Below are 23,030 nucleotides of genomic sequence, written 5' to 3' on the forward strand. Positions count from 1 at the left end.
TGAGCCACAGCGCTTGGCGGAAGGGGCGGGGCCGACTCACGCTGTCAACCCAGCGGCAGAGTGGGGGGCGGGGCCAGAGCTGAGATGGACAGTGGGGAGTTGTGGGAGAGCGAGCGCTCACGTGGCGCGGAGTTAGAGGCTTAGCGTGGACTCCGGCACTGGAAGACTGGACTCTGGTTCGGGGCCGGGAGAGGGGTGGGGGCTTGGGGGTGGGGGTGGTGGTGGTGGCTGCGGTCCTGGACTTCCGGATCCGAGAGAGAGAGGAGGGGCTTGGAGGCCTGGACTTCCGGGTTCGAAGGAGGAAGGGCTTAGAGGCCTGGACTTTCGGGTCCGAAGGAGGAGGGGCTGGGAACTGGACTGGGGCTGAGGCAGTACCGGATTTGGGGCTCATTTCCTGGTTTTTATTTTTTAATTTTTTACTTTTTTCATTTTTTCATTAAGGTATTATTTGTGTACATATCTTACCATTTCCCGGTTTTTAGGTCGCCAAAGACCTGGGGGCTGGGTTTCATGGTAGGGTTGGCGATCTAAGGCGTGTCTACCAACAGACATAATTGTAAAACTTTTTTTTTTTTTTTTTCCCCAAAGATGAAAAAGGTGCCAAACTGGTTTGGCGTCCGCCTGTGAACTGAAGGGTCCCAGGTCCGATTCCGGTCAAGGGCATGTGCCTTGTTGCAGGCACATCCCCAGTGTGCAACATCGAAGTTTCTAGCTCTCCCTCTCCCTTCCTCTCTGTAAAAAAAAAAAAAAAAAAAAAAAAAAAATATATATATATATATATATATATATATATATATATATATATAAGTAAATAATTAAAATAAATAAAAAGATGAAAAAGGAAACTTTTTTATATCAACCCACACACAGGAGGTCGCCGTTGTCCACAATTTGGTGTGGACTCTATGGCCACACACACACACACACACACACACACACACACTCCCTGTGTGAACAGAACACATGTTGTTTAGCTGGTTCCCCTTGTCATTTTTTTTTTTTTCCTTCCTTCTCATGGGGAGATTCTTCCCTGTGAGGTCTGTAGTCAAAAGTGCAAGGGAGAGACACAAACTTCTCTCTCAGGAAAACAAGGCATTTCCCAGGCGGACCGCACGCAGCGTGAAGCCAAGCCTTGGCTGTGGCCGCCTTCCTCCTCTCCCTTGCCCCTGGCCCTCTTAGGATCTGCCAAGCACAGTTGTACCCCAGGACCTTTGCATTTGCTGTGCCCTCTGCTTGGAACTCTTTCCCCCAATCTAACCCCATTATGGTCTCTCTCTCTCTCTCTCTCTCAAAATATATTTTATTGATTATTTTTTTTACAGAGAGGAATGGAGAATTAGAAACATTGATGAGAGAGAAACATCGATCAGCTGCCTCCTGCACACCTACTGGGGATGTGCCCACAACCAAGGTACATGCCCCTGACCGGAATCAAACCTGGAACCCTTTGGTCCATAGGCTGATGCTCTATCCACTGAGCCAAACCGGCTAGGGCTCTCTTCCTCTCTTGAGCCATGATTCCGCTCAGGTGTCACCTTAGCATAGAACCCCCCTCCCCCCAAACCTCCTTCTCTCTGTCTAACAGACAGGTCTCCCTTATACTCCTTTATTTCTCTTCATAGAACGGATCCGTAAAAGACCTAACGCTTTGTTTGTGGTCATATTACTTTGCCTCTCAGCTGAAATGTCAGTTCCATAAAGACAAGGATTTGTGACCAATTTGATCACTGCTATAGACCCAGTGTCTGGCACATAGTTAAAAATCAGCCTGTGTTAAAAAAAAAAAAAAAAAAAAAAAAGTAGCTCAGTTATTCGGAGCATTGTCCTGTACACCAAAAGGTTGCAGGTTCAATCCCTGGTCAGGGCACATAAAAGAAGCAACCAATGAATGCATAAATAAGTGGAATAACAAATCTTTCTCTCTCCCTCCCTTCTTCCCTCCCTCCTTCCTTTCCTCTCTCTCAAATCAATAAATAAAAGTATTATTGAAAAAAATTTGAAAGCTTGGGGAGAATCAGCTATTCAATAAACAGTGATTGCCGAAACCGGTCTGGCTCAGTGGATAGAGTGTCGGCCTGCGGACTGAAAAGTCCCAGGTTCGATTCCGGTCAAGGGCATGTACATTGGTTGTGGGCACATCTCCGGTGGGGGGTGTGCAGGAGGCGGCTGGTGGATGTTTCTCTCTCATCGACGTTTCTAGCTGTCTATCCCTCTCCCCTCCTCTCTGTAAAAAATCAATAAAATCTATTTTAAAAAATAAAAATAAACAGGGATTGAGCCCTGTCCAGTGTTTCTCAGTGGTTAGAGCGTGGGCCAGTGCACCAAAGGGTCTTGGATTCAATACCATGTCAAGGACACGTACCTAGGTTTCAGGCTCACTCCCCACCCACGGTTGGGGCGCCTACAGGAGACCATGCCTCTTTCACATCGATATTTCTCTCTCTCCTCCTCCTCCCTTCCACTTCCCCCACCCCCCTCTCTGAAAAGCAATGGAAAAAATATCCTGGTTGGCCTAATTCTCGGCTGACCTTGTGCCTCAAGTCTCTGTCTTGCGATTCCCTTCCCTCACTTCTACCCGTACGTCCCACAGGGCCCAAGGAGGTATGACGATTCACGGGACACTTTACAAGGTACTAAACCAAAAGCATGTTCTGGGCAAAAAGTACAGGTTTAAAAATACTGGTTAGTAATTGGAGTCGGGGAGACTCAGAGGGGACTGAAAAGGGATAAGGGTCGTGGTGGGTGTGAGGGCCGGAGAGCAGGCTTGTTCGGCTCCTTGGCAGGGAGCCGTGGAGCAAGAAGGAAGCGTGTAGGGCAGTGGTCGGCCAGACTCATTGTTGTCCGTTGATATTTGGCTCATGGGGTCCTTCCCATGTCCTAAGTCCAGATGCCCTGTGGTGCCAGGATGGACCAGAAATTCATGTAATTCATGTAGGAAATTAAACCTGAGGGAGGACGGAAGCAGAGGGGGTGAGATGTAGCGTTCACCAGCCCCACCTTGACCCCAGTCCTCTCCCCAGGCCCAATGATACCCCCTACCCTGTCCCCACATCCACCCCCCTACACCCAACCTCAACCCCATTCCCTACACCAGTGGTCGGCAAACTGCGGCTCACGAGCCACATGCGGCTCTTTGGCCCCTTGAGTTTTTAGCAAAGGCCAGCTTAGGAGGACCCTAATTAAGTTAATAACAATGTTCCTACCTATGTAGTTTAAGTTTAAAAAATTTGGCTCTCAAAAGAAATTCCAGTCGAAACCGGTTGGCTCAGTGGATAGAGAGTCAGCCTGCGGACTGAAAGGTCCCAGGTTCGATTCTGGTCAAGGGCATGTACCTTGGTTGAGGGTACATCCCTGGTGGGGTGTGTGCAAGAGGCAGCTGATCGGTGATTCTCTCGCATCGATGTTTCTAACTCTCTATCCCTGTCTTCCTCTCTGTAAAAAAAAATCAATAAAATATATTTTAAAAAAGAAAAAGAAATTCCAATTGTTGTCCTGTTGATATTTGGCTTTGGTGACTTATGAGTTGGCTGACCACTGCCCTACATGGTCCGAACCCATTTGCAAATTCAACCCCACCCCCAGTTCCATTTCATCCCCTGCTCTGTCCCCAACCCTTTCACCTACATTTTCCTCCACCCTCCACCTTCAAACCCAAACATAACCCGTCCCCTACCCTCTACCCCTTATCCGTTTCCTAACCCAAACCCAGCCGCATCCTCATCCCCAACTCCTTCCCAGGCAATCCCCATCGGTATTCCCGAACCCTGTCCAAACCCAGCCCCCATCCCGGCTCAGACCGATCGTCATGAAGGAGAAGATGCCGATCCACGCCAGGTAGAAGCTGTGCCCCAGGCTGTAAGTCATGCCCTCCTGCAGGAACTCATGGGCCTGCAGCAGGTAGAACAGGACGCCCAGTACCATGCTGGTCCCTGCGGGAGGAGTACAGGCATTAGGGGGCTGGGCAGGCAGGTGTGTGAAGACCCTAGCCCACGGTTGTGTCACTGCCTGGCTCTTGCCCATCATTTCCCAACTTCCTTTGCCTCCCTGTATGTCTGCGCCCCACGCAGGGTCAGAGGCTCCCGACAATGTCATGGTAGATGACACTGGGAGTGCAAGTCTTGGTCTTCCTTTTTTTAAAATATATATTTTATTGACTTACAGAGAGGAAGGGAGAGGGATAGAGAGCTAGAAACATCGATGAGAGAGAAACATCCAACAGCTGCCTCTTGCACACTCTACTGGGGATGTGCCCGCAACCAAGGTACATGCCCTTGACCAGAATTGAACCTGGGACCCTTCAGTCGGCAGGCCGACGCTCTAGCCACTGAGCCAAACCGGTCAGGGCCATTGGATGATTCTTGTATGTGCCCTGCCTGAGGCTAAAACTCACAACCTTGGTGTGTCAGGACGATGCTCTAACCAACTGAGCTTCCTGGCTAGGGCCTGGGTAACTTTTTTTCTCTCTCTTTATTTTCACAGCATAGGATGTGCTTCCCACTTAATTAAAAGGTAGACTGGGCAGAGACTATTTCCTTCTAAGAAAATGTCCTAAATTGGATGAGCTAAAACCGAGGTGTTGCCGAAACCGGTTTGGCTCAATGGATAGAGCATCGGCCTGCAGACTGAGGGGTCTCGGGTTCAATTCCGGTCAAGGACATGCACTTTGGTTACGGGCACATCCCCAGTAGTGGGTGTGCAAGAGGCAGCTAATTGATGTTTCTCTCTCATCAATGTTTCTGACTCTCTATCCCTCTCTCTTCCTCTCTGTAAAAAAATCAATAAACTATATATTAAAATAAAATAAAATAAAACCGAGGTGTTTTTCCTCCCCAGGTCCCTTGCATTTGAACAACCGGGAAGAGTTAACCCACAAACTGGACACATGACATCTGCTAATGAGGACATGGGGCGCCGAGTGGTCACCCATCGTGGCCTTACTGTCACTCTCCAAAAATGCTCTCTTGCCGCAACTGAAGGTTGTGGTCAGTTACTGCAAGAGAAGACAATGTCCTTCATTTCCAAACCAGAGTGCTCCCCACAGACGAAACCAGTTTGGCTCAGTGCCGCTAGAGCGTCGGCCTGCCGGCTGAAGGGTCCCAGGTTCAATTCCGGTCAAGGGCATGTACCTCGGTTGCAGGCACATCCCCAATAGGGAGTGTGCAGGAGGCAGCTGATGGATGTTTCTCTCTCATCGATGTTTCTGACTCTCTGTCCCTCTCTCTTCCTCTCTGTAAAAAAATCAATAAAACATATTTAAACAACAACAAACAAACAACAGACCCCCCCCCCCACCCCCGACACACACACACAAAGCTGCTCTGCCGCAGCTCCCTTTTCTAGAACGTGTGGTTTGACATGCAAATGGAACCAAACTATCCTCATCAGAATATAAATTCCTAGTTACTTGGGTGGGCATGTGGCAATAACGACCTGTACAGCCGAGACCGGTTTGGCTCAATGGATAGAGCGTTGGCTTGGAGACTGAAGGGTCCCGGGTTCGATTCCGGTCAAGGGCATGCACCTTGGTTGAGGGCATATCCCCAGTAGGGGGTGTGCAAGAGGCAGCTGATCGATGACTCTCTCTCATCGATGTTTCTAACTATCTCTCTCCCTTCCTCTCTGTACAAAATCAATAAAATATATTTAAAAAAAAATAAATAAAAATAATGACCTGTACAGTATCTACATCGGGTACTGACATTTCCCAGTTCAGTCCCCTCGACATCTCCACGTGGTAGGAGGTTTTACTCCCACCCTACCGAGAGAGAACGGAGGCTCAGGAAGAGGAAGAAGTCACTGGGGGTGGAGGGGCGGCGGGATTTGGGGTGGGAGTGGGGCTGGGACTGGAACCAGAGGTGGGTCCTCGGTAGAGGTGGGAGTCTGAGTGACCAGGATGGAGGAGGCTTAGGTTGGGGTTGGTGTTGGGTGGTGGTTGGGGTTCAGGATGGACTGGAGACTTGGTCAGAGGATGGAGCTGGGTAGGGGTTCGGCTGAGTTTCAGAGTGAGGCTCACAGGTGGTCGGGATGGGGTTGCATTTGGCTGTTGACATTGGTGGCGTGGATACTGGAGAGAAGATTGAATGGGCCTGGACGTCATGGAAGGTGGGGGAGGTGGATGCGTTTGCGATGTGTTGGTGATGGAGCTGGGGAGGGAAGTGGGGGGTGGAGATGGGGTTAGGCTGAAAATTATATATATATTTATTTTTTTTATTGGGATGAGTTTGCTGACCACTGCCAGGGGCTTAATCACAAGGAACAACAACAGCTTGTAATGACTAGAATGGAGAGTCTAGGTCCGTTTGCCAACCATTGGGTTAGGAGATGGGATCTGGATTGGGACTAGAGGTGAGGATGGGGGGACGTGGTTGGAGTTTGGTGGGAGGGGGTCGGGTACTGTGGTAGGCCCTGGGCATGGTTCGCAGTGTCCTGGGGTCCCTCTGGGCAGGGCCTCACTGCCATGCCTGTCAGGTTGCTGAGGATGATGTTGGAGAAGTCCAGCAGGGGCACGCTGGAGCCGCTGTAGAAGGTGATGTTTAGGAGGATGAGGAAGAGGCAGAAGCTGGTGAAGCTGGAAATGAAGAGGAAGGCCCAGGCAGAGTCCAGCAAGTCTAGGGAAGGAAGAGAAGCGGGGTCAGTGGGATGAGGGTCATGCCGGTGAGGATGAGCACAGGGCAGCGAGGACGGTCCTGCAGCAGGGAGCGACCACCCTGGGGGAGGGAGGCTGACCCCGAGGAAGTGAGGACCACTGCAGAGAAGGGAGGACACGCCCAGGGCAGTGGGGTCATCCCAGGGAAGGCGGAAAGGGGGTCCCCCTAGGGCAGAGGAGAAATGAGCCCCAGGAATGGTGTGTCTCATTGGGCGGGCCTTACAAGCGTTGTGGTCTTGCTCGTGCAGGCAGGAGACGTCAGAACACCGCACAAAGAAGATGGTGTTGATGGGCATGGTCCGGGGCGGGGGGTCAGCGGGACCCCCAGGGGGCTCCAGGGGCACCTGGAAGTGGACCCAGGGCTGGCCCAGTGTGATGAGGCCGATGATCGTTATGCCCAACACGCTCAGCGCCAGGCTCAGCTGGCGGCTGATCTTCTTGGCTTCATGCAGCATCTTCGTGCCTATGGGCAGCTGTGAGAATTTCCGTTTGCCCGCTTCCAGAAACCTGCGGCAGATATTCCCACCGGCAGCATCAGCGCCGAGTCCAGCTCCCCAGCCCAGCCGTCCCAGGTCCAGCTGCCAGACCCAGTCCCACCCAGTCTAGCCTTCAGACTCTTATCTTCTCGACTAAAGGCCTGCGTATGAAGATTCATGCACCTGGCCTTCCTTCCCCTGGCTGCCGTCACCGGTTCTCCTCCGGCAGCCGGGACCCAAGCCTTTAGCCTTCAAGCTTGGCTCCGACTGTAGCGGAACCTTCGCTCCATGCCTGCATATGCAAATGAACCCAACTGCTTTGTTAGGTTAATTTGCCAGTTTGGCTCAGGGTAAAAAAATAAATAAAATAATTTACCTCCCTGATTGGCTGGTGGGGAGGCCTCATGGAGGTACGGTCAATTTGGCATATTCCTCTTTTTTTTTCTTTTTTAAATATATTGTATTGATTTTTTTACAGAGAGGAAGGGAGAGGGATAGAGAGCTAGAAACGTCGATGAGAAACATCGACCAGCTGCCTCTTGCACACCCCCTGCTGGGGATGTGCCCGCAACCAATGTACATGCCCTTGACCGGAATCGAACCTGGGACCTTTCAGTCCGCAGACTGACGTTCTATCCACTGAGCCAAACTGGCTTCGGCCATATTCCTCTTTTATTAGTGTAGATGTCCATCCTCTACCAGGTGTCGGCAACCTACGGCTCCAGAGCCGCATGCGGCTCTTTTTAAGCTTTGCCGCGGCTCCGACAGCAGGGCCGACACTAGCAGGGCCGATAGCAGGGGGTGGGGGGTGGGGGGTGGGGAGCTGTATCACTTACCTCCGCCGCCTCCGGCGCTCCTGGCACTCTGTGTGTGGTTTTTTTTTCCTTCGGAAACGGGTCCAAGTGGCTCTTTATGCCTTAAAGGTTGCAGACCCCCGTATCCCCCAGGTCCTGCCTCTGGGACATGCCCTCCAGGCTCCCTTCTAGCTTCCAGACCCTGCCACCCCAACATTCAGTCTCCAGGTTCTGCGTCATGCCCTACCCCCCAGGGCCCGTCGTCACGTCTAGCCTCCAAGCCTGCCACCCCTAGGTCCAGGCTGCAGTCTCTGATATGCCAGCCACGTTCTGGTCCCCGTCCTTTGACTGCCGTCCGTCTCCCCCAGCCCCCACCCCCGATTCTAACCCGGAACCCGGCTTTCCGCCCGGACCTCTGCCTCTTACCTGGCAGTACAGGCCTCTGCGGGGTTGCCTGGCAGCATGCTGCTGTCGCTCTCCGGGGCATTTTTGCTGAACTGTAGGTTGTACAGTGACGTTTTTAAATCCTCCTGGGAGCTCCAGAGAATTGACTCCATGCTTTCCATGCTGGGCTCGGGGCTGTAAGTAATGGAAGGGGGGACATCCACACTGGCGCGGTTTGGACCCTTGAGGCCTTGATGCGGGGGTACGGCCAAGATGTCTTGACTCTTCTGACTGCTGTAGGCAACTGAATCGAAACAGGCCAAGAGGCTGTGGGGCATCGCCAGAGGCCTTGGGACACCGGGGCGGCGGATTTGGAGACTCGGGGCAAGTTGGGTGCCCACACGGGAATCGTAGGTAACCAGCGGCGGCGGCTTCGGCGGCTTCGGCGGCGTGCTGGCTTGCTGACTGCTGCTAACGGATGGCGCCCCTTGGATACTTTTTTGGATGATGCTACCGACGGGAGGCGCCTCTCTGATGCTGTCCCGGAGGGTGCTGTCCCTGGCTGCCGGCTCTTGGGCGCTGGGCCGGCGAGGGCGCAAGGTGGGCGGAGGCTCTTGGATGCTGACGCGGTAGAGGGCGGGCGGAGGGTCTTGGCCGCTGGCCCGGCGGGCGAGGGTGAGGGCGGGGGTCTCCTGGATGCTGACCTGGCGAGTGCGGACGGTGGGCGGGTGCTCCTGGATGCTGATCCGGCGGGCGTACACCACGGGCAGAGGCTCCTGGACGCTGACCCGGCGGGCGTGGGAAACGGGCAGAGGCTCCTGGATGCTGACCTGGCGGGCGTGGGAAACGGGCGGGGGTTCTAGGATGCTGACCGGGCGGGAGTGCAAGATGGACTGAGGCTCCTGGACGCTTAACCTGTTGGGTCTGGGCAAAGGGCCTGAGGCCTCTTCATCGTGGGCGGCGTTGTCTTCCCGGAGGACGTGGGACTGGTTGCCCTGCTGGCTGGGTTGGGACTTCTGGGACATGGGGGTGGCAGAGGGCCAAGCCTGGCCCTAGAGGCACACGCAACGGTCTGCCAACTGCCTCGGGCCTTCTTTCCTGGCACCTCGGTGGCCCCCAGAAGTCCGTCGTCGGTCTCTCTCTCTCCGGGGTTCGGGCCCTGTCCCTCGGGCTTTTGACCTCTTCGTTCTTTCTTCGGGGTTTCTCGGTCTCCCCTGCTGTCCTCCGGCAAGCCTGGAGGCTCCAGACTGGCCTGCAGCTGGGGCTGGGAGGAGGTTCCGTGGCAGTTGGAGAGAGGTTCCAGGAAGTTGGGACATTGGCCATGGACTCTTCCCGCCCAGAAGACCTGTGTGAGTGACGTGGGGGTTGGGACGGAGGCTCAGTGTGAGGTCTGCGCAGGGTCAGGATTGGGATATGAAGGGGTCAGTCACAGCTGGGTCAGAGAGGTGTCAGGGCAGGGCAAGGGGCGGGCTGGGAGGTAGGGAGCAATCTCACGGTGGAGAAATTCATGCACCGGAGCGGCAGGGGGTGTCCCTCAGCCCAGCCTGCACCCTCTTGCAGTCCCGGGACCCCTTTTGGGGATGTCTGCCTGCCCCCAGGGATTGGGCCTAAGCGGGCAGTCAGACATCCCTCTGGCCGTCCGGGGCTCTCGTGGTCCGGGACCCCTCACTCCTCAGCCGCCCGCCTGCAGCGAGGTGGGAGAGGGTCCGTTATGCTCCCCGCTGTGGGAGCTCCGCCATGACCACCAGGGGGCAGCTCCCGCATGGAGCGTCTGCCCCCCTGGTGGCCAGCGTGCATCAAAGCGACCGGTCGCTCTGCAGCTTGTTCCGCCATTTGGTCAGTTTGCATCTTAGGGTTTTGTTGCCCAGAATTCCCATGCCCCTCCTGGCTCCCTTTCTGGCTCTGGCTCTGGCTCCGTGCACCAGTCCCCGACGCCTCAGAGACCCAGAGAAGATGGGCTGCTGCCCACGCTCCAAGACCTACCAATCACAGCACAAGGAGGGCCCCAAAGAAGCCCAACAGGGGTGCAGGGGCCCCAACTCACATGCGCAGGCTTTCCCATCGGGAGCGGAGACCTGCAAACTGCCGTTTCCCCTCTTCCTTCCCTTCGGCTTTTGTGGGGATCGTTTGAAAAGCGAACAACCAGCCACCCAAACAACCCCCCACCGACCGTCCTATCGTTAATTGCATGAGCATCCCTTGAACTGCTCAGTGCCTCTGTTTTCTCATCCGTCCGTGAGGATGAAACAGGTGAACGGCATGAAAAAAAGAAAAAAGAAAAAAGAAAAAGCACTTAGAATCCATTGTGGCAAAAACCTGTTGAATTTTTTTTTTTTAAAAAATATATTTTATTGATTTTTTACAGAGAGGAAGGGAGAGGGATAGAGAGCTAGAAACATCGATGAGAGAGAATCATCGACCAGCCGCCTCCTGCACACCTCCTACTGGGGATGTGCCCGCAACCAAGGTACATGCCCTTGACCGGAATCGAACCTGGGACCTTTCAGTCCGCAGGCCGAGGCTCTAGCCACTGAGCCAAACCGGTTTCGGCTCCCCTGTGTTCACGCCTTTGACACCATGGGTCATGGCCCCGTGAACACGCTCTGGAACCCGTGTCATTTGTCGTGTGTGACCTGGGTTGGGATTCGTGACGATGTCCAAGGAGCTAAAGGGAGGATGAGGTCAAGAGTGGGATGGTTCTAGCGAGGGCTCGGGGAATAGTGTCGGGAGGACGGGCTTGAGCTTGGATTAGGGCTGAGGGTGGGGGAGGGGGGGATGAGTTGGGCGTGAGGGTTGGGGATGGGAACGGGGGTGTGTTTGGGGTTGAGGACAGAGACCCTCATGGGTGGCACGGGGCTGTGAATGGTGCCGAAAACCGGGGATGGGACAGGAGCCGAGATGGGGACGAGGAGTTGGCATAGGGGTTGGGGCGGAAGGGGGATTGAGAGTGGGGTGAAAGGGGAGGATTGGGAGGGGCCGGAGACAGGGCTGCGCTCAGGGATGGGTGCAGGGTGACCCCCACCCCCACCCCCATCCTGGATTCCTTCCCAGCGAACCCCAGCTACTCCTGGGAGGAGGACAGAAAGTACGTCCTGCGGGGCTGGGCCCTGCTCTTCAGCGTCCTCACCACCCTGATGCTGCTCAGCGCGCTGGACGGGCGGATGGCCTACGTGAGGGGCTCCTATACTGGCTACATGGGCGTGTGGATTAACTGCAAGAGCTACAACTGCCCCAAACTGGACCAGGTCAAGGGTGAGTGGGGCCAGTGGGCGGGGCTGTGGGGGCACGCCGCAGGGGGCTCCGTGGAGAGGATCAGGGCCAGGGATCTTCAGGGGTGGGGGTGGGGGATAGGGGGAATCTTTTCAGTGCCTTTGAGAAAGGGACTCTGGAGATTCTCTGAAGGCCTTGTGAGGGGGTCTCCTCCAGTCTTTTCTTCTTCTCCTTCTTCTTCTTCTTCTTCTTCTTCTTCTTCTTCTTCTTCTTCTTCTTCTTCTTCTTCTTTTTTTAATATATTTTATTGATTTTTTACAGAGAGGAAGGGAGAGAGATAGAGAACTAGAAATGTCGATGAGAGAGAAACATCGACCAGCTGCCTCTTGCATACCCCGTACCGGGGATGTGCCCGCAACCAATGTACATGCCCTTGACCGGAATCGAACCTGGGACCTTTCAGTCTGCAGACCGACGCTCTACCGCTGAGCCAAACCGGTTTCGGCTTCTTCTTCTTCTTAATATATTTTATTGATTTTTTATAGAGAGGAAGAGAGAGGGATAGTCAGAAACATCAATCAGCTGCCTCCTGCACACCCCCCACTGGGGATGTGTCTGCAACCAAGGTACATGCCCTTGACCGGAATCGAACCAGGGACCTTTCAGTCCGCAGGCTGACGCTCTATTCACTGAGCCAAACCGGTTTCGGCTCTTCTTCTTTTTTTTTAATCACCATGGAAGAAAGAAAGAAAAAAAAACAAAAAACAAAAAACAAAAAACAAACCACTGAAGTGAACCGAAACTGGATTGGCTCAGTGGATAGAGCTCTGGCCTGAGGGCTTAAAGGTCCCGGGTTCGATTCCGGTCAAGGGCATGTGCCTTGGTTGCGGGCACATCCCCAGTAGGGGGTGTGCAGGAGGCAGCTGACCTGGTGACCTTGGTGTGGGTAATTGATTAGGAGGGTGTCTGGGGGGTTGCCTTTGGGGTGAATGGGAGTTGATTTGGAATAACTTTGAGGGTGTGCGTGGGGGTGATTTTAAGTTTATAGGTGCCCCGGGGGTGATTTTTGTGAGAGTCTTTAAAAAAAAAATGTATATATATATATATATATATATATATATATATATATATATTATTGATTTTTCACAGAGAGGAAGAGAGAGGGATAGAGAGTTAGAAACATCGATGAGAGAGAAACATCCATCAGCTGCCTCCTGCACACCCCACACTGGGGATGTGCCTGCAACCAAGGTCCATGTCCCTGACCGGAACTGAACCCGGGACCCTTCCATCCATCCACCAAGCCAAACCGGTGGCGTGAGAGTCATTGTAGGGTTTCTAGGAGGCGACTTTGGTGAGGGGATGGGAGTGACTTGGAGGATGTCTGTAGTCAAACTCTGGGGGTCCTTTGGGGGTACTGCTCAGGGGTGTCCGTGAAATGAGTTCAGAGGTTGACCTTGGAGAGCATGTGGGGGTGACTCCAGGACAATTCCTCCCCCCCACGCCCACCTCCTCCACCCCCAGTGCTCATCCACATGAGCATGGGCTTCATGATGCTGGCCTTGACCTACTGCTTCATCCTCCTCCTCACCATGGCCCTCTCCTTCTGGCCGGTCTTTCACCGCCTCAACAAGCTCGACCTGGTCTTCAGCTTCCTCAGCTTCAGCATCGGTAAGGGGCGGCCTGGGAGCCGGGGCGCCCCCCCAACCCAGCACCTGTGCCCCGCCCGCCCGGGAGGCGGGTCTCAGAGTTCCCGTCCTACCGGCACCTGGGGTGGGTCTTTGAAAGTCCCTCTCACAGTTCTCCTTTCTCAGTTGGGGTGAGTGTGTGTGTGTGTGTGTATGTGTGTGGCATCCTCCAGGTTATCTCTGTCCAGAGCGTGTGTGTGTGTGTGTGTGTGTGTGCGTGCGTGTGTCCGGAGGGCCTGGAGTGCCTCTTTAGCCCAGTGTCCATCTCTGGCCCCACCCAAGTGTCCATCTCTGGCCCCACCCAAGCGCAGGGCTCCTGGTTCTCCTCAGCATGACGCTCTTTACAGTCCACTCCCATTCCCTGAGACCAAGGCCACAGGTCTTCTACCTGATCACCACCTACCTGTGCTGGGGCGCCGGCGCCTTGATACTGTGGACGGGTGAGAGGGGGGGACGGGAGGGCGCCCTGGGGAGGAAGGGGCGGGACCAGGGGGGCGGGGCCTGCCTAGGGGATGAAGCAGGAAAGAACGGAATGAGGAAGATAGGGAGAAACAGACACCACCGTGAACCTAGGGCAGTGGTCGGCGAACTCATTAGTCAGTGGAGCCAAATAGCAACAGGACCATGATTGAAATTTCTTTTGAGAGCCAAATATTTTTTTAAAAAATACATATTTTATTGATTTTTTTTTTTTTTACAGAGAGGAAGGGAGAGGGAGAGAGAGCTAGAAACATCCATGAGAGAGAAACATCCACCAGCTGCCTTCTGCACACCCCCTACTGGGGATGTGCCCGTAACCAAGGTACATGCCCTTGACCGGAATCAAACCCAGGACCCTTCAGTCCACAGGCGGAGGCTCTACGCACTGAGCCAAACCGGTTTCGGCGAGAGCCAAATTTTTTAAACTTAAACTTCTTCTAATGCCACGTCTTCAAAATGGACCCGCCCAGGCTGCGGTATTTTGTGGAAGAGCCACACTCAAGGGGCCAAAGAGCCGCAGGTGGCTTGTGAGCCACAGTATGCTGACCACGGATGAACTCTGAGGAGGCGGGGCCTAGGGGACGGGTCGGGGCCTGGGCGGGAGGAGGGGACCTAGGGGCCGGGCTGGGGCGGGGCCTAGGGGCCTGGGTGGGGCCTGGGCGGGGCGGGAGGCGGGGTCTAGGGGCCGGGCCAGGGCGGGGCCTAGGGGCCTGGGTGGGGTGGGAGGCGGGGGCCTAGGGGCCAGGCTGGGGCAGGGCCTAGGGGCCTGGGCGGGGCGGGAGGCGGGGTCTAGGGGCTGGGGCGGGGCGGGAGGCGGGGTCTAGGGGCCGGGGCGGGGCCGGGGGTCCCGCCGCCCACCTGCCCCTCCTCCGCAGGAGTGCTGAGCTACTTGAACTACAGGGGCATGTGGAGCCAGGCCTCCTTCTCCTGGGACCGGCGGGTGAGCTACCGCCGCTGGGCCTCGCGGCTGAACCCCGTGAAGCACGTTTCCCTACAGTCAGAATCCAAGTCAGCCCCCAAGCAATCGGAGGACCCGCTGCAGGGGATCCTCGCCTAGCCTCCCTGAGCCGCTGTTTCTCAGGACACGGAGGGACACCCGGGCCCGGGGAGGGGTCAGCCCGCCCCCTCTCCCACCTCTGCTCCCTAAGAACGTGCCTCGCCCTCCCTCCCGAGGGCTTGCTGACAAAGCCAGGACCCTCAAGCTGGGCCCACCCTTTGGGACTCTGTACCCGCCCACGGAGGCCTCACCTTGTTCCCATCCCAGAAGTCAGACACCAGCCCCTGCCAAGGGGCCAGTGGGTGTGAATCTGCTCCCATCCTAAGGTGGCCCCGCCCCATCCCAGGCAGGCCTCGCCCACCCCAACCAGGCCACGCCCCACTCACAGACAGACCACGCCCATTCAGCCAGGCCACGCCCCCAGAAGACCACGCCCATCTCAGACAGGCCACGCCCAAATCCCAGACAGACCACGCCCCCACCCTAGCTAGGCCACGCCCTTCATCCTCAGAACTCCTCCCCGTCCGAGCCCCTGGACAGGACAGGGCGCCCCCCCAGCTTTTGATGTAGCCCCTCCCCAGGAGGGCGTGGCCTGCAGTAGCATCCCTTGCCCACCTTCCCGGGCTTCCCGCGCCCCAATAAAATGTGGGCACCCTCCTCCATGGCGTCCTCTCCCTCGGGGCAGGGTCGGGCCCAGCATGTGCGAACCGGCCTGGAGTCCCTGCCTCCCTCTCTCTGCCTGTCCTTTCCCTTGTCCGTGACTGCGGGCCTCTCTCTCCCTCCACCCTCCACCCCCCAAGACAGGGCGGGCTGGGGAGACTCCAGCCTGGCCCGGGAGACGGGGGAGCCGGTGGGGGTGGGGGGTCCGGGCTGCCAGGTGTGGAGCGTCTGGGAGGCCAGATGACACCAGAACTCGAAGCGAATCGGATGCATATTTGGTTTTATTGGGGACGGGGGGGGGGGGTGGTGGTGAGGGAGGGCAGGGTGGGGGGAGAGGAGGGGGGTCAGGGATAGGACGGAGGCATTCAGGCGTTGTCTGCCATGGTCTTCTTGATCCAGTCCACGAGGGGCAGAACTCGGGTGAAGACCCCCGGCATGTTGGGCCGGGCGCAGGGGGAGTGGCCCCAGGACGTGATTCCCTGAAGGACCCCGCCGCAGACCAGCGGGCCCCCGGAGTCACCCTGCGGGAGCGGGAGGGGGAGAGAGGGAGGTCGGTGAGGCTGGAGTCCAGCTACGGGGAGAGACACAACTGTCTCCGGAGCCCACTCCTAGGAGGTGGCAGGGTTCCAACAGGGGGCAGTGGGTGGGGTTCCGGCCAATGGGGATGGGGCACCAGGGCCCGGTTTCTGTGTCTGGGGGGAGGGGATGGGGGGAGGCAGGGCCCAGGAGGACCGTCCCTGCAGGGAGGAGGAGGAGGAGGAGGAGGAGGAGGAGGAGGAGGAGGAGGGCACCCACCCACGGCACCCTCCCACCTCAGGGCTCATCTCAGATGTCGCCTCTCCCAGCTAGCTTTGGGGGGGTGGCTGCACCTGCGTGCCAGAGGGAGGAGGGGGAAGCACGGGCCACCAGATTGGGGGTGTGGGAAGGAAAGGGGCGGAGGAGGGAGCTGGAGCCCCGGGGAGGGGGCCGTACCCAGCAGCCTTGGACACCGATGCCTGGATAGCTCTCAGCCCCAGCCCAGAGCCTGAGTTCCCCCACCCCCTCCCGAGGCCTCCCAGCATGCTGAGGCCCGGGGGGGGGGGGGAGCAGGCCGCTTACCGCACACGTGTCCTTGCCCCCCTCCAGGTTGCCGACGCACATCATGACGTCTGTCACCTTCTGGGGGTGGGCCTCCGCGCACACCTTGTTGGGCAGGACTTTGAGGTCCACACACTGGAGCTCGTCCGGGTACTCGGCTGCGGGCCGGGGGGGCGGGGGAGGAACACGGCTGCGGCTGAGGCCCCCCGACACCCCCTGGCTCCTGGGCCCCCTTCCCTCAGACCCCGGAGTCCAGGCCCCCAGTCCCGCTCCCCCCCACCCCCGGCCCCCTGACACCCCCTGGCTCCTGGGCCCCTTCCCTCAGACCCCGGAGTCCAGGCCCCCAGTCCCACTCCCCTCCCCCCCCCCCCGGCCCCCTGACACTCCCTGGCTCCTGGGCCCCTTCCCTCAGACCCCAGAGTCCAGGCCCCCAGTCCCACTCCCCCCCACCCCCGGCCCCCTGACACCCCCTGGCTCCTGGGCCCCTTCCCTCAGACCTCAGAGTCCAGGCGCCCAGTCCCGCTCCCCCCCCCCCAGCCCCCTGACACCCCCTGGCTCCTGGGCCCCCTTCCCTCAGACCTCAGAGTCCAGGCGCCCAGTCCCGCTCCCCCCCCCCAGCCCCCTGACACCCCCTGGCTCCTGGGCCCCCTTCCCTCAGACCCCGGAGTCCAGGCCCCCAGTCCTGCTCGCCCCCCCAGCCCCCTGACACCCCCTGGCTCCTGGGCCCCCTTCCCTCAGACCCCCGAGTCCAGGTCCTCAGTCCCGCTCCCCCCCCCCGGCCCCCTGACACTCCCTGGCTCCTGGGCCCCCTTCCCTCAGACCCCAGAGTCCAGGTCCCCAGTCCTGCTCGCCCCCCCAGCCCCCTGACACCCCCTGGCTCCTGGGCCCCCTTCTCTCAGACCCTGGAGTCCAGGCCCCCAGTCCCGCTCCCCCCCCCCGGCCCCCTGACACCCCCTGGCTCCTGGGCCCCCTTCCCTCAGACCCCAGAGTCCAGGCCCCCAGTCCCGCTCCCCCCCACCCCCGGCCCCCTGACACCCCCTGGCTCCTGGGCCCCCTTCCCTCAGACCCCAGAGTCCAGGCCCCCAGTCCCGCTCCCCCCCACCCCCAGCCCCCTGACACCCCCTGGCTCCTGGGCCCCCTTTCCTCAGACCTCAGAGTCCAGGCGCCCAGTCCCGCTCCCTCCCCCCCCCGGCCCCCTGACACTCCCTGGTTCCTGGGCCCCCTTCCCTCAGACCCCAGAGTCCAGGCCCCCAGTCCCGCTCCCCCCCTGCCCCCTCCCGCCGTGCCCGGGGCCCAGGCTGGCACGCACAGGGGTACGGGCTGGTGCTGCCCCAGCCGGAGGCGTAGCAGGTGCTGCCCAGCTCGGGGGCCTGGGTGGGCAGGCCCAGGGCCTGCACGTGGTCCGTGATCTGCACCGGCTCGGACAGCCGCAGCAGCATGAGGTCGTAGCTGTAGTCCTCGCCGGGGTGCGTGGTGTGGTTCTTGAGGAGGTCCAGGTTGAAGCCGGGGTGCGGGAAGCTCTGGCTGACCTGCACGTACTGCCCCGAGTCCTCCTCCTCGAACAGGTTGTGGCGGCCCAGCCAGAGCTGGTAATTGCTGGGGGGAGAGAGGGCGGGGGGGACGCGGGGCGTGAGGGGGGAGGAGGAGGAGAGAGGGGAGGGGGGCAGGGCGGCATGGGACGGGGCGGGGGGGGTGGGGAGAGAGAGAAAGAGAGAGAGAGAGAGGGGGAGAGAGAGAGAGAGAGAGAGGGAGGGAGAGGTGAGGAGGGACAGGGAGACAGCACGGAAGAGTCCAGATGGGTGGGGAAAGAGAAGGTGGTTCCAGGGGCAGAGGGAGGGAAGAGAGAGCTGAAAGCAGGTGGTGGTGGTGGTGGGGGGGGGGGGTGGGGGGGGAGAGGATAAAGCTGGCGGGAGAACAGAGAAGGAGGTGAGAGCCAGGCCGAAGGAAGAAGCAGGAAAGGACAGAAGGAGAAACAGACAAGTGAGAAAGGCACAGAGGAAGGAGAGAGAGAGAGAGAGAGAGAGAGAGAGAGGGAGAGAGAGAGAGGGAGAAAATGAGAAGCTAGAGCCCAGGAGGCTGGTGGGGAGGCGGGTACATGTGTGACAGAGAGTGAGAGACCAGGGAGTGAGGGCAGGAGGGCTGGGGCAGCAGACGGAGGAGGGGCCTGCGCCCAGCTCAGCAGCAGCTGGGGCTGTGGGGCTGGTTCCCCACAGGCGGGTGGCCTGGCCCCCGGCCCAAGGTCAGCGTCCCCAGCACCCGTCCCTCCTTCTCCTCATTTCTTCCCCTCCCCCCCGTGGCCCTCAGGGCCCTCACACAGCCCCAGGGGAGACCGGGGGGCGGGGCTGGGCAGTGTGAGAACCCCCGCTCACCCAAAATGTTGGGGACCACCCTCCCTTTTCTCTGGGGGTCCCCTCCGTCCCATGCTGGGGTGTGTGTGCACAGTAGGGACGGGGAGAGGGAGTGAGGCAGAAACCCAGAGAGAGAGAGAGAGAGAGACAGACAGACAGACAGACAGACAGACAGCAGGGAGCTGGAGAGTGAGACGGTGACAGAGATGGGCAGAGACATGGAGACAGAAGAGAGAGAGAGAGAGAGAGACAGAGTCACAGCCACAGAGCCACCTACCCTGGGACAGACAGGACAGAGGGAGACAGAGACAGGTCTAGGGGAGGGACAGAGGCAGACTGAGGCCCAGTCTTGTGGTGGCACAGACCCCCCTCTCCCCGCTTGCCTCCCTCCCCCCCCCCCCCCCCCCCCCCCCCCCCCCACCCCGGGGCCCTCACCCCTACTCACTCGCTGATGCAGTGGGCAGCCGTGAGCACCCACTGGGGGGCCACCAGGACGCCCCCGCACTCGAAGTGGTTGTAGTGGTACAGGGCCGCCTGCCAGGGCTGGGCCCGCTTGCACTCCCAGCCTCCCACGATGCGGGACTGGGCGAGGGGCACGGCGCCTGCAGGGGGCGGGCGGGGGGGTGCAGGGTCAGGGCGGAGGGTGGGGAGGGGAGAGGGAGCCGTGCTGTGGACACACAGGGCCGAGGACATGGGCAGGAGGTGCTGGGAACGGCCCAGGATCCTGCAGGCTCCGGGGCTGCGGGCGGGCGGACAGCTGGGCCTGGGCGGGAGAGGGTCTGCAGAGAGCAGAGCTGACCCCATCGGGTGCGGGCTGGGCTGTTCGGGGCGATGGGGGTGGGGGTGGGTGGGTCTTGGGCTGTAGGAGCAGAGGCTGGGGGTTTGGAGGGGGGAAACCCAGGCGGAAGGCCCCAGGAGGGTGGCTCAGAGCTGGGCGGAAGGATCTGAGGGTGTAGCGGCTTCCAGGCTGGTGAAATGATTAGGGATGTATTTTTTTTTTTTTTTGGGGGGGGTAGGAGGTTGGGCTTTTGGGGCTTCTGGAGAGGGCATGATTTTGGGGAATCAGGTCTGAGCGGCCAAGAAGAAGCACCTGGGGAAGGTGGGGGGTGACTGGGGTTCCTGGTTGAGAGAATTCGGGGTTCTGGGCCCAAGAGTGGCACACAGGGTCTGGCTGGGAGAGGGCTCCTGTATAGGGTTTGGGGTCTGGTGACCAGGGCATGGCGTTCTAAGAGTGTGTGTGTGTGTGTGTGTGTGTGTGTGTGTGTGTGTGGGAGCCCCTGGGACAGGATTGGGGTCAGGACTGGGCTCAAAAGGAGGGAGACGGTCATTCTGGGACGGGGCGAGTCTGTGGAGCTGGTCCCAGTCTGGGGGGCGGGGGGGAGGGGAAGGGGGGATCTGGGTGCCCTGCGGGGGGAGGGATGCCAGGACAGGAATGGAGACAGAGGCATAGGGGGCCGAGCAGCTGTGGGAATGCGGGGAGGACCCTCGGGATGTGGGGTTTTTCGGGGAGGGAGGGGGGCGGGACAACCGGGCTGGGAAGGCATATTGGATCCTGGGGAGGGGGTTGTCCTGGAAAGCCAGAGCTGGGCAGGGGGTGCAGGGGGTGCAGGGAGGGGGGGAGGCTCAGCTGGAGGGAGGACGGAGCAGCCACAGGGAAGAAACCGGGGTTGGGGGTGCTGGGTGCGGGTCTCGGGGTGCAGCGTGAAGGAACAAAGGGCCAGTCAGAAGACCCCCGTCGGAGGTGTCTGATAGCATCTGGGGGGGTCCTGGGAGGATTGGGGGGCACCCAGTGACCTGCTTGAGAGCTGGCAGCTGGAGGGGGAGGATATGGGGACCCGGGAGCCAGACCATGGGGCCACCGAGCTCTGGAGGGGTGAGAGGGAGTGATCTGGGTCCCTGGGTCTGCTGGGGTTGGGTGGGGTGGTCCTGGGAAGAGTTGGCGCCCCCCCACAGAGCGAGACAGAGATGGCCCAGGGTGCCTCCACGGTAGAGGGGCTGGGGGCGGGATCGGAGTGGGGAAGAGCAGAAAGTCCTGGGAGTTGCCCTAACCCGTGTGGCTCAGTGGATAGAGCGTCAGCCTGCGGACTCAAGGGTCCCAGGTTCGATTCCGGTCAAGGGCATGTACCTTGGCTGCGGGCACATCTCCAGTAGGGGGTGTGCAGGAGGCAGCTGATCCATGTTTCTCTCTCATTGATGTTTCTAACTCTCTCCCTCTCCCTTCCTCTCTGTAAAAAAAAAAAAAATCAATAAAATATATATATTAAAAAAAAAGTCCTGGGAGTTCCTGGGAGGCGAGGACTGTGGAAAAGGTGAGGAGGAGGAGGAGGAGGAGGAGTGGCTGGGAGAGAGAGGAAGGAGCCTGGGGGTCTGGTCGGGTTGGAGGGGTGCAGGCTGGGGAGCTGGGTGGGAGGGAAAGGACTCTCAGCCCTCCAACCCCTTCGCGGCGGGCTTACCAGTGCTGGCCAGGCACAGAGCAAGGCCCAGGACCAGGAACCACATGGTGGCAGCGGTGTCTGGGGGCAGGCAGGCAGGCAGGCAGGCAGGTGCTGAGCCAGGAGGGCCTCCCCCGGGAGCCTTTAAAAGCCCCTAGGGCCCCGCCCCTGCCCTGCTGGCACTCCCGTGCCGGCCACCTCCCCCCTCCCTGCCCGCAGAGGGCCGGGAGAATGAGCAGCTGCTGCTCACAGGGCCTGCCTCCATCGCGATTGCGATTGTGTGCTGGGAGGGAGCCTTGGTTGGGGGTGGGGGGTGGGGTGAGGAGGGCGGGGTTGGCTCCTGGGGCCTTGCTCTTGGGGACGGAGCCAGTGAGGATGTCGTAGGCAGCGAGACAGACCCAGGCAGAGCAAGGACGATGGGCCAGGGACAGAAGGTCACAGGGCCGAAAGCCCGGGTGCCCACCTGACCCCCCACTTCCCGGGTGTAAACTTTCCTCCCTTATAGCATTGCTGGCTGGTGCTGCGGTTTCGACCCCTCACCTGGCCTCCCCCGGGGATAATCACATCTAGGCCTCCCTCGGTTGTGTCTCAGCTCCAGGCCCAGCACAGCGGCCACACCAGAGAAGAGAGGCCATGGCTGCCCTGAGTCAGGACCAGCTGCCATAACTAATGACTCTTGCCCCCGGGGCCAGCCAATCAGTGGAGACCGGGACCCTGAAAGGACACACCTGGGAGACGGACAGACGCCTGTTCTGCTGAAACCCTCCCCTGAGGCCTCCCCCTGAGACCGCCCACCTGCAGGAGAGAGAGAACAGCCCTTAGGACGGAGGGAGGGCACTCCCTCGGGGGCCCACACCTGTGCCTTCCCCTCCCCCCATAGGCAGGTGTCTATGGCTTAGTGGTTAGGAGACCTAACCTCTAGGGACCGATCCCGGGAAGCTTGCACCCAGGGGAGCAGTGGGCAGCGGCAGCTCGTCCCAAGGCCCCTTTCTCTCTCTCTCTCTCTCTCTCTCTCTCTCTCTCTCTCTCTCTCTTTTTAAAATTATTTTTTACAGAGAGGAAGGGAGAGGGATACAGAGCTTGAAACATCGATGAGAGAAACATCGATCCGCTGCCTCCTGCACGCCCCCTACTGGGGATGTGCCTGCAACCAAGGTACATGACCTTGACCAGAATGGAACCTGGGACCCTTCAGTCCGCAGGCCGACGCTCTATCCACTGAGCCACACCGGTGAGGGCTTCTCGTACTTCTTAGTGAGCCAGAGCAGCCCGGCATGGGCTTGCCCATGGCTTCTTCTATGCTAAGCCCTCGGTTGTTTTGAGAAGGGCGTTTGCTGCGGCCAATCCATTCTTTTTTTTTTTTTTTTTTTTTAATATATATTTTATTTTTTACAGAGAGGAAGAGAGGGGGAGATAGAGAGTTAGAAACATCGATGAGAGAGAATCATCCATCAGCTGCCTCCTGCACACCCCCGACTGGGGATGTGCCCGCAAACGCACTTATTCTTGACCATCTAGTGTGTGCGGGGTCCCGGCCGTGGGTCAGAGACAGAGCGTACTTCCCCAGGGCCAGGTCCTGGGTGAACCGGCTCCTGTGAATTTCCCCCTTGAGCCCTCTGGGTGAAGCCATAGGAGGAGGGAGACGGAGGCTGAGCCTTTTTTTTTTCCCCCTCAAGGCCACACAGCGGATCTCACGTGTGAATGGCACAGAGCCCTGCCTCAGGCCGTTTCTCCTCACCCAGGGGTCCATGCGCATTGGGTCTGGGGTCCCCGTCCCGTCTGTGGCCCCCTCATCCCCTTCATCCCCAGAAGAAAGTCACAGAAAGGAACTTCCCCAG

The 23,030-nt window shown here is 58.9% G+C and overlaps 2 protein-coding genes and 1 long non-coding RNA gene across 3 annotated transcripts in view; 1 reads left to right on the top strand and 2 right to left on the bottom strand.

The window, feature by feature from the left end:
- The window catches only part of LOC311633470 (kallikrein-5-like), a 176,453-nt gene that overhangs the window by 116,270 nt on the left and 37,153 nt on the right, over window positions 1-23,030 (bottom strand). The window lies entirely within an intron of this gene.
- Window positions 104-13,339, top strand: LOC311633533. Its single transcript, XR_014796980.1, has 3 exons — window positions 104-176; window positions 2,591-2,630; window positions 13,035-13,339. It is a non-coding gene; the product is annotated as an uncharacterized lncRNA (long non-coding RNA).
- Window positions 15,599-21,464, bottom strand: KLK1 (kallikrein 1). Its single transcript, XM_084906237.1, has 5 exons — window positions 21,214-21,464; window positions 19,206-19,362; window positions 17,722-18,008; window positions 16,434-16,570; window positions 15,599-15,856 (listed from the first exon to the last, which is right to left on the bottom strand). Exons 1-5 carry the CDS (start codon window positions 21,257-21,259, stop codon window positions 15,701-15,703), a joined length of 783 nt encoding a protein of 260 aa, XP_084762363.1. The 5' UTR covers window positions 21,260-21,464; the 3' UTR covers window positions 15,599-15,700.

This window comes from Pipistrellus hanaki (assembly GCF_964339955.1).
Source record: "Pipistrellus hanaki genome assembly, chromosome: 15".
Lineage (NCBI taxonomy): Eukaryota > Metazoa > Chordata > Mammalia > Chiroptera > Vespertilionidae > Pipistrellus > Pipistrellus hanaki.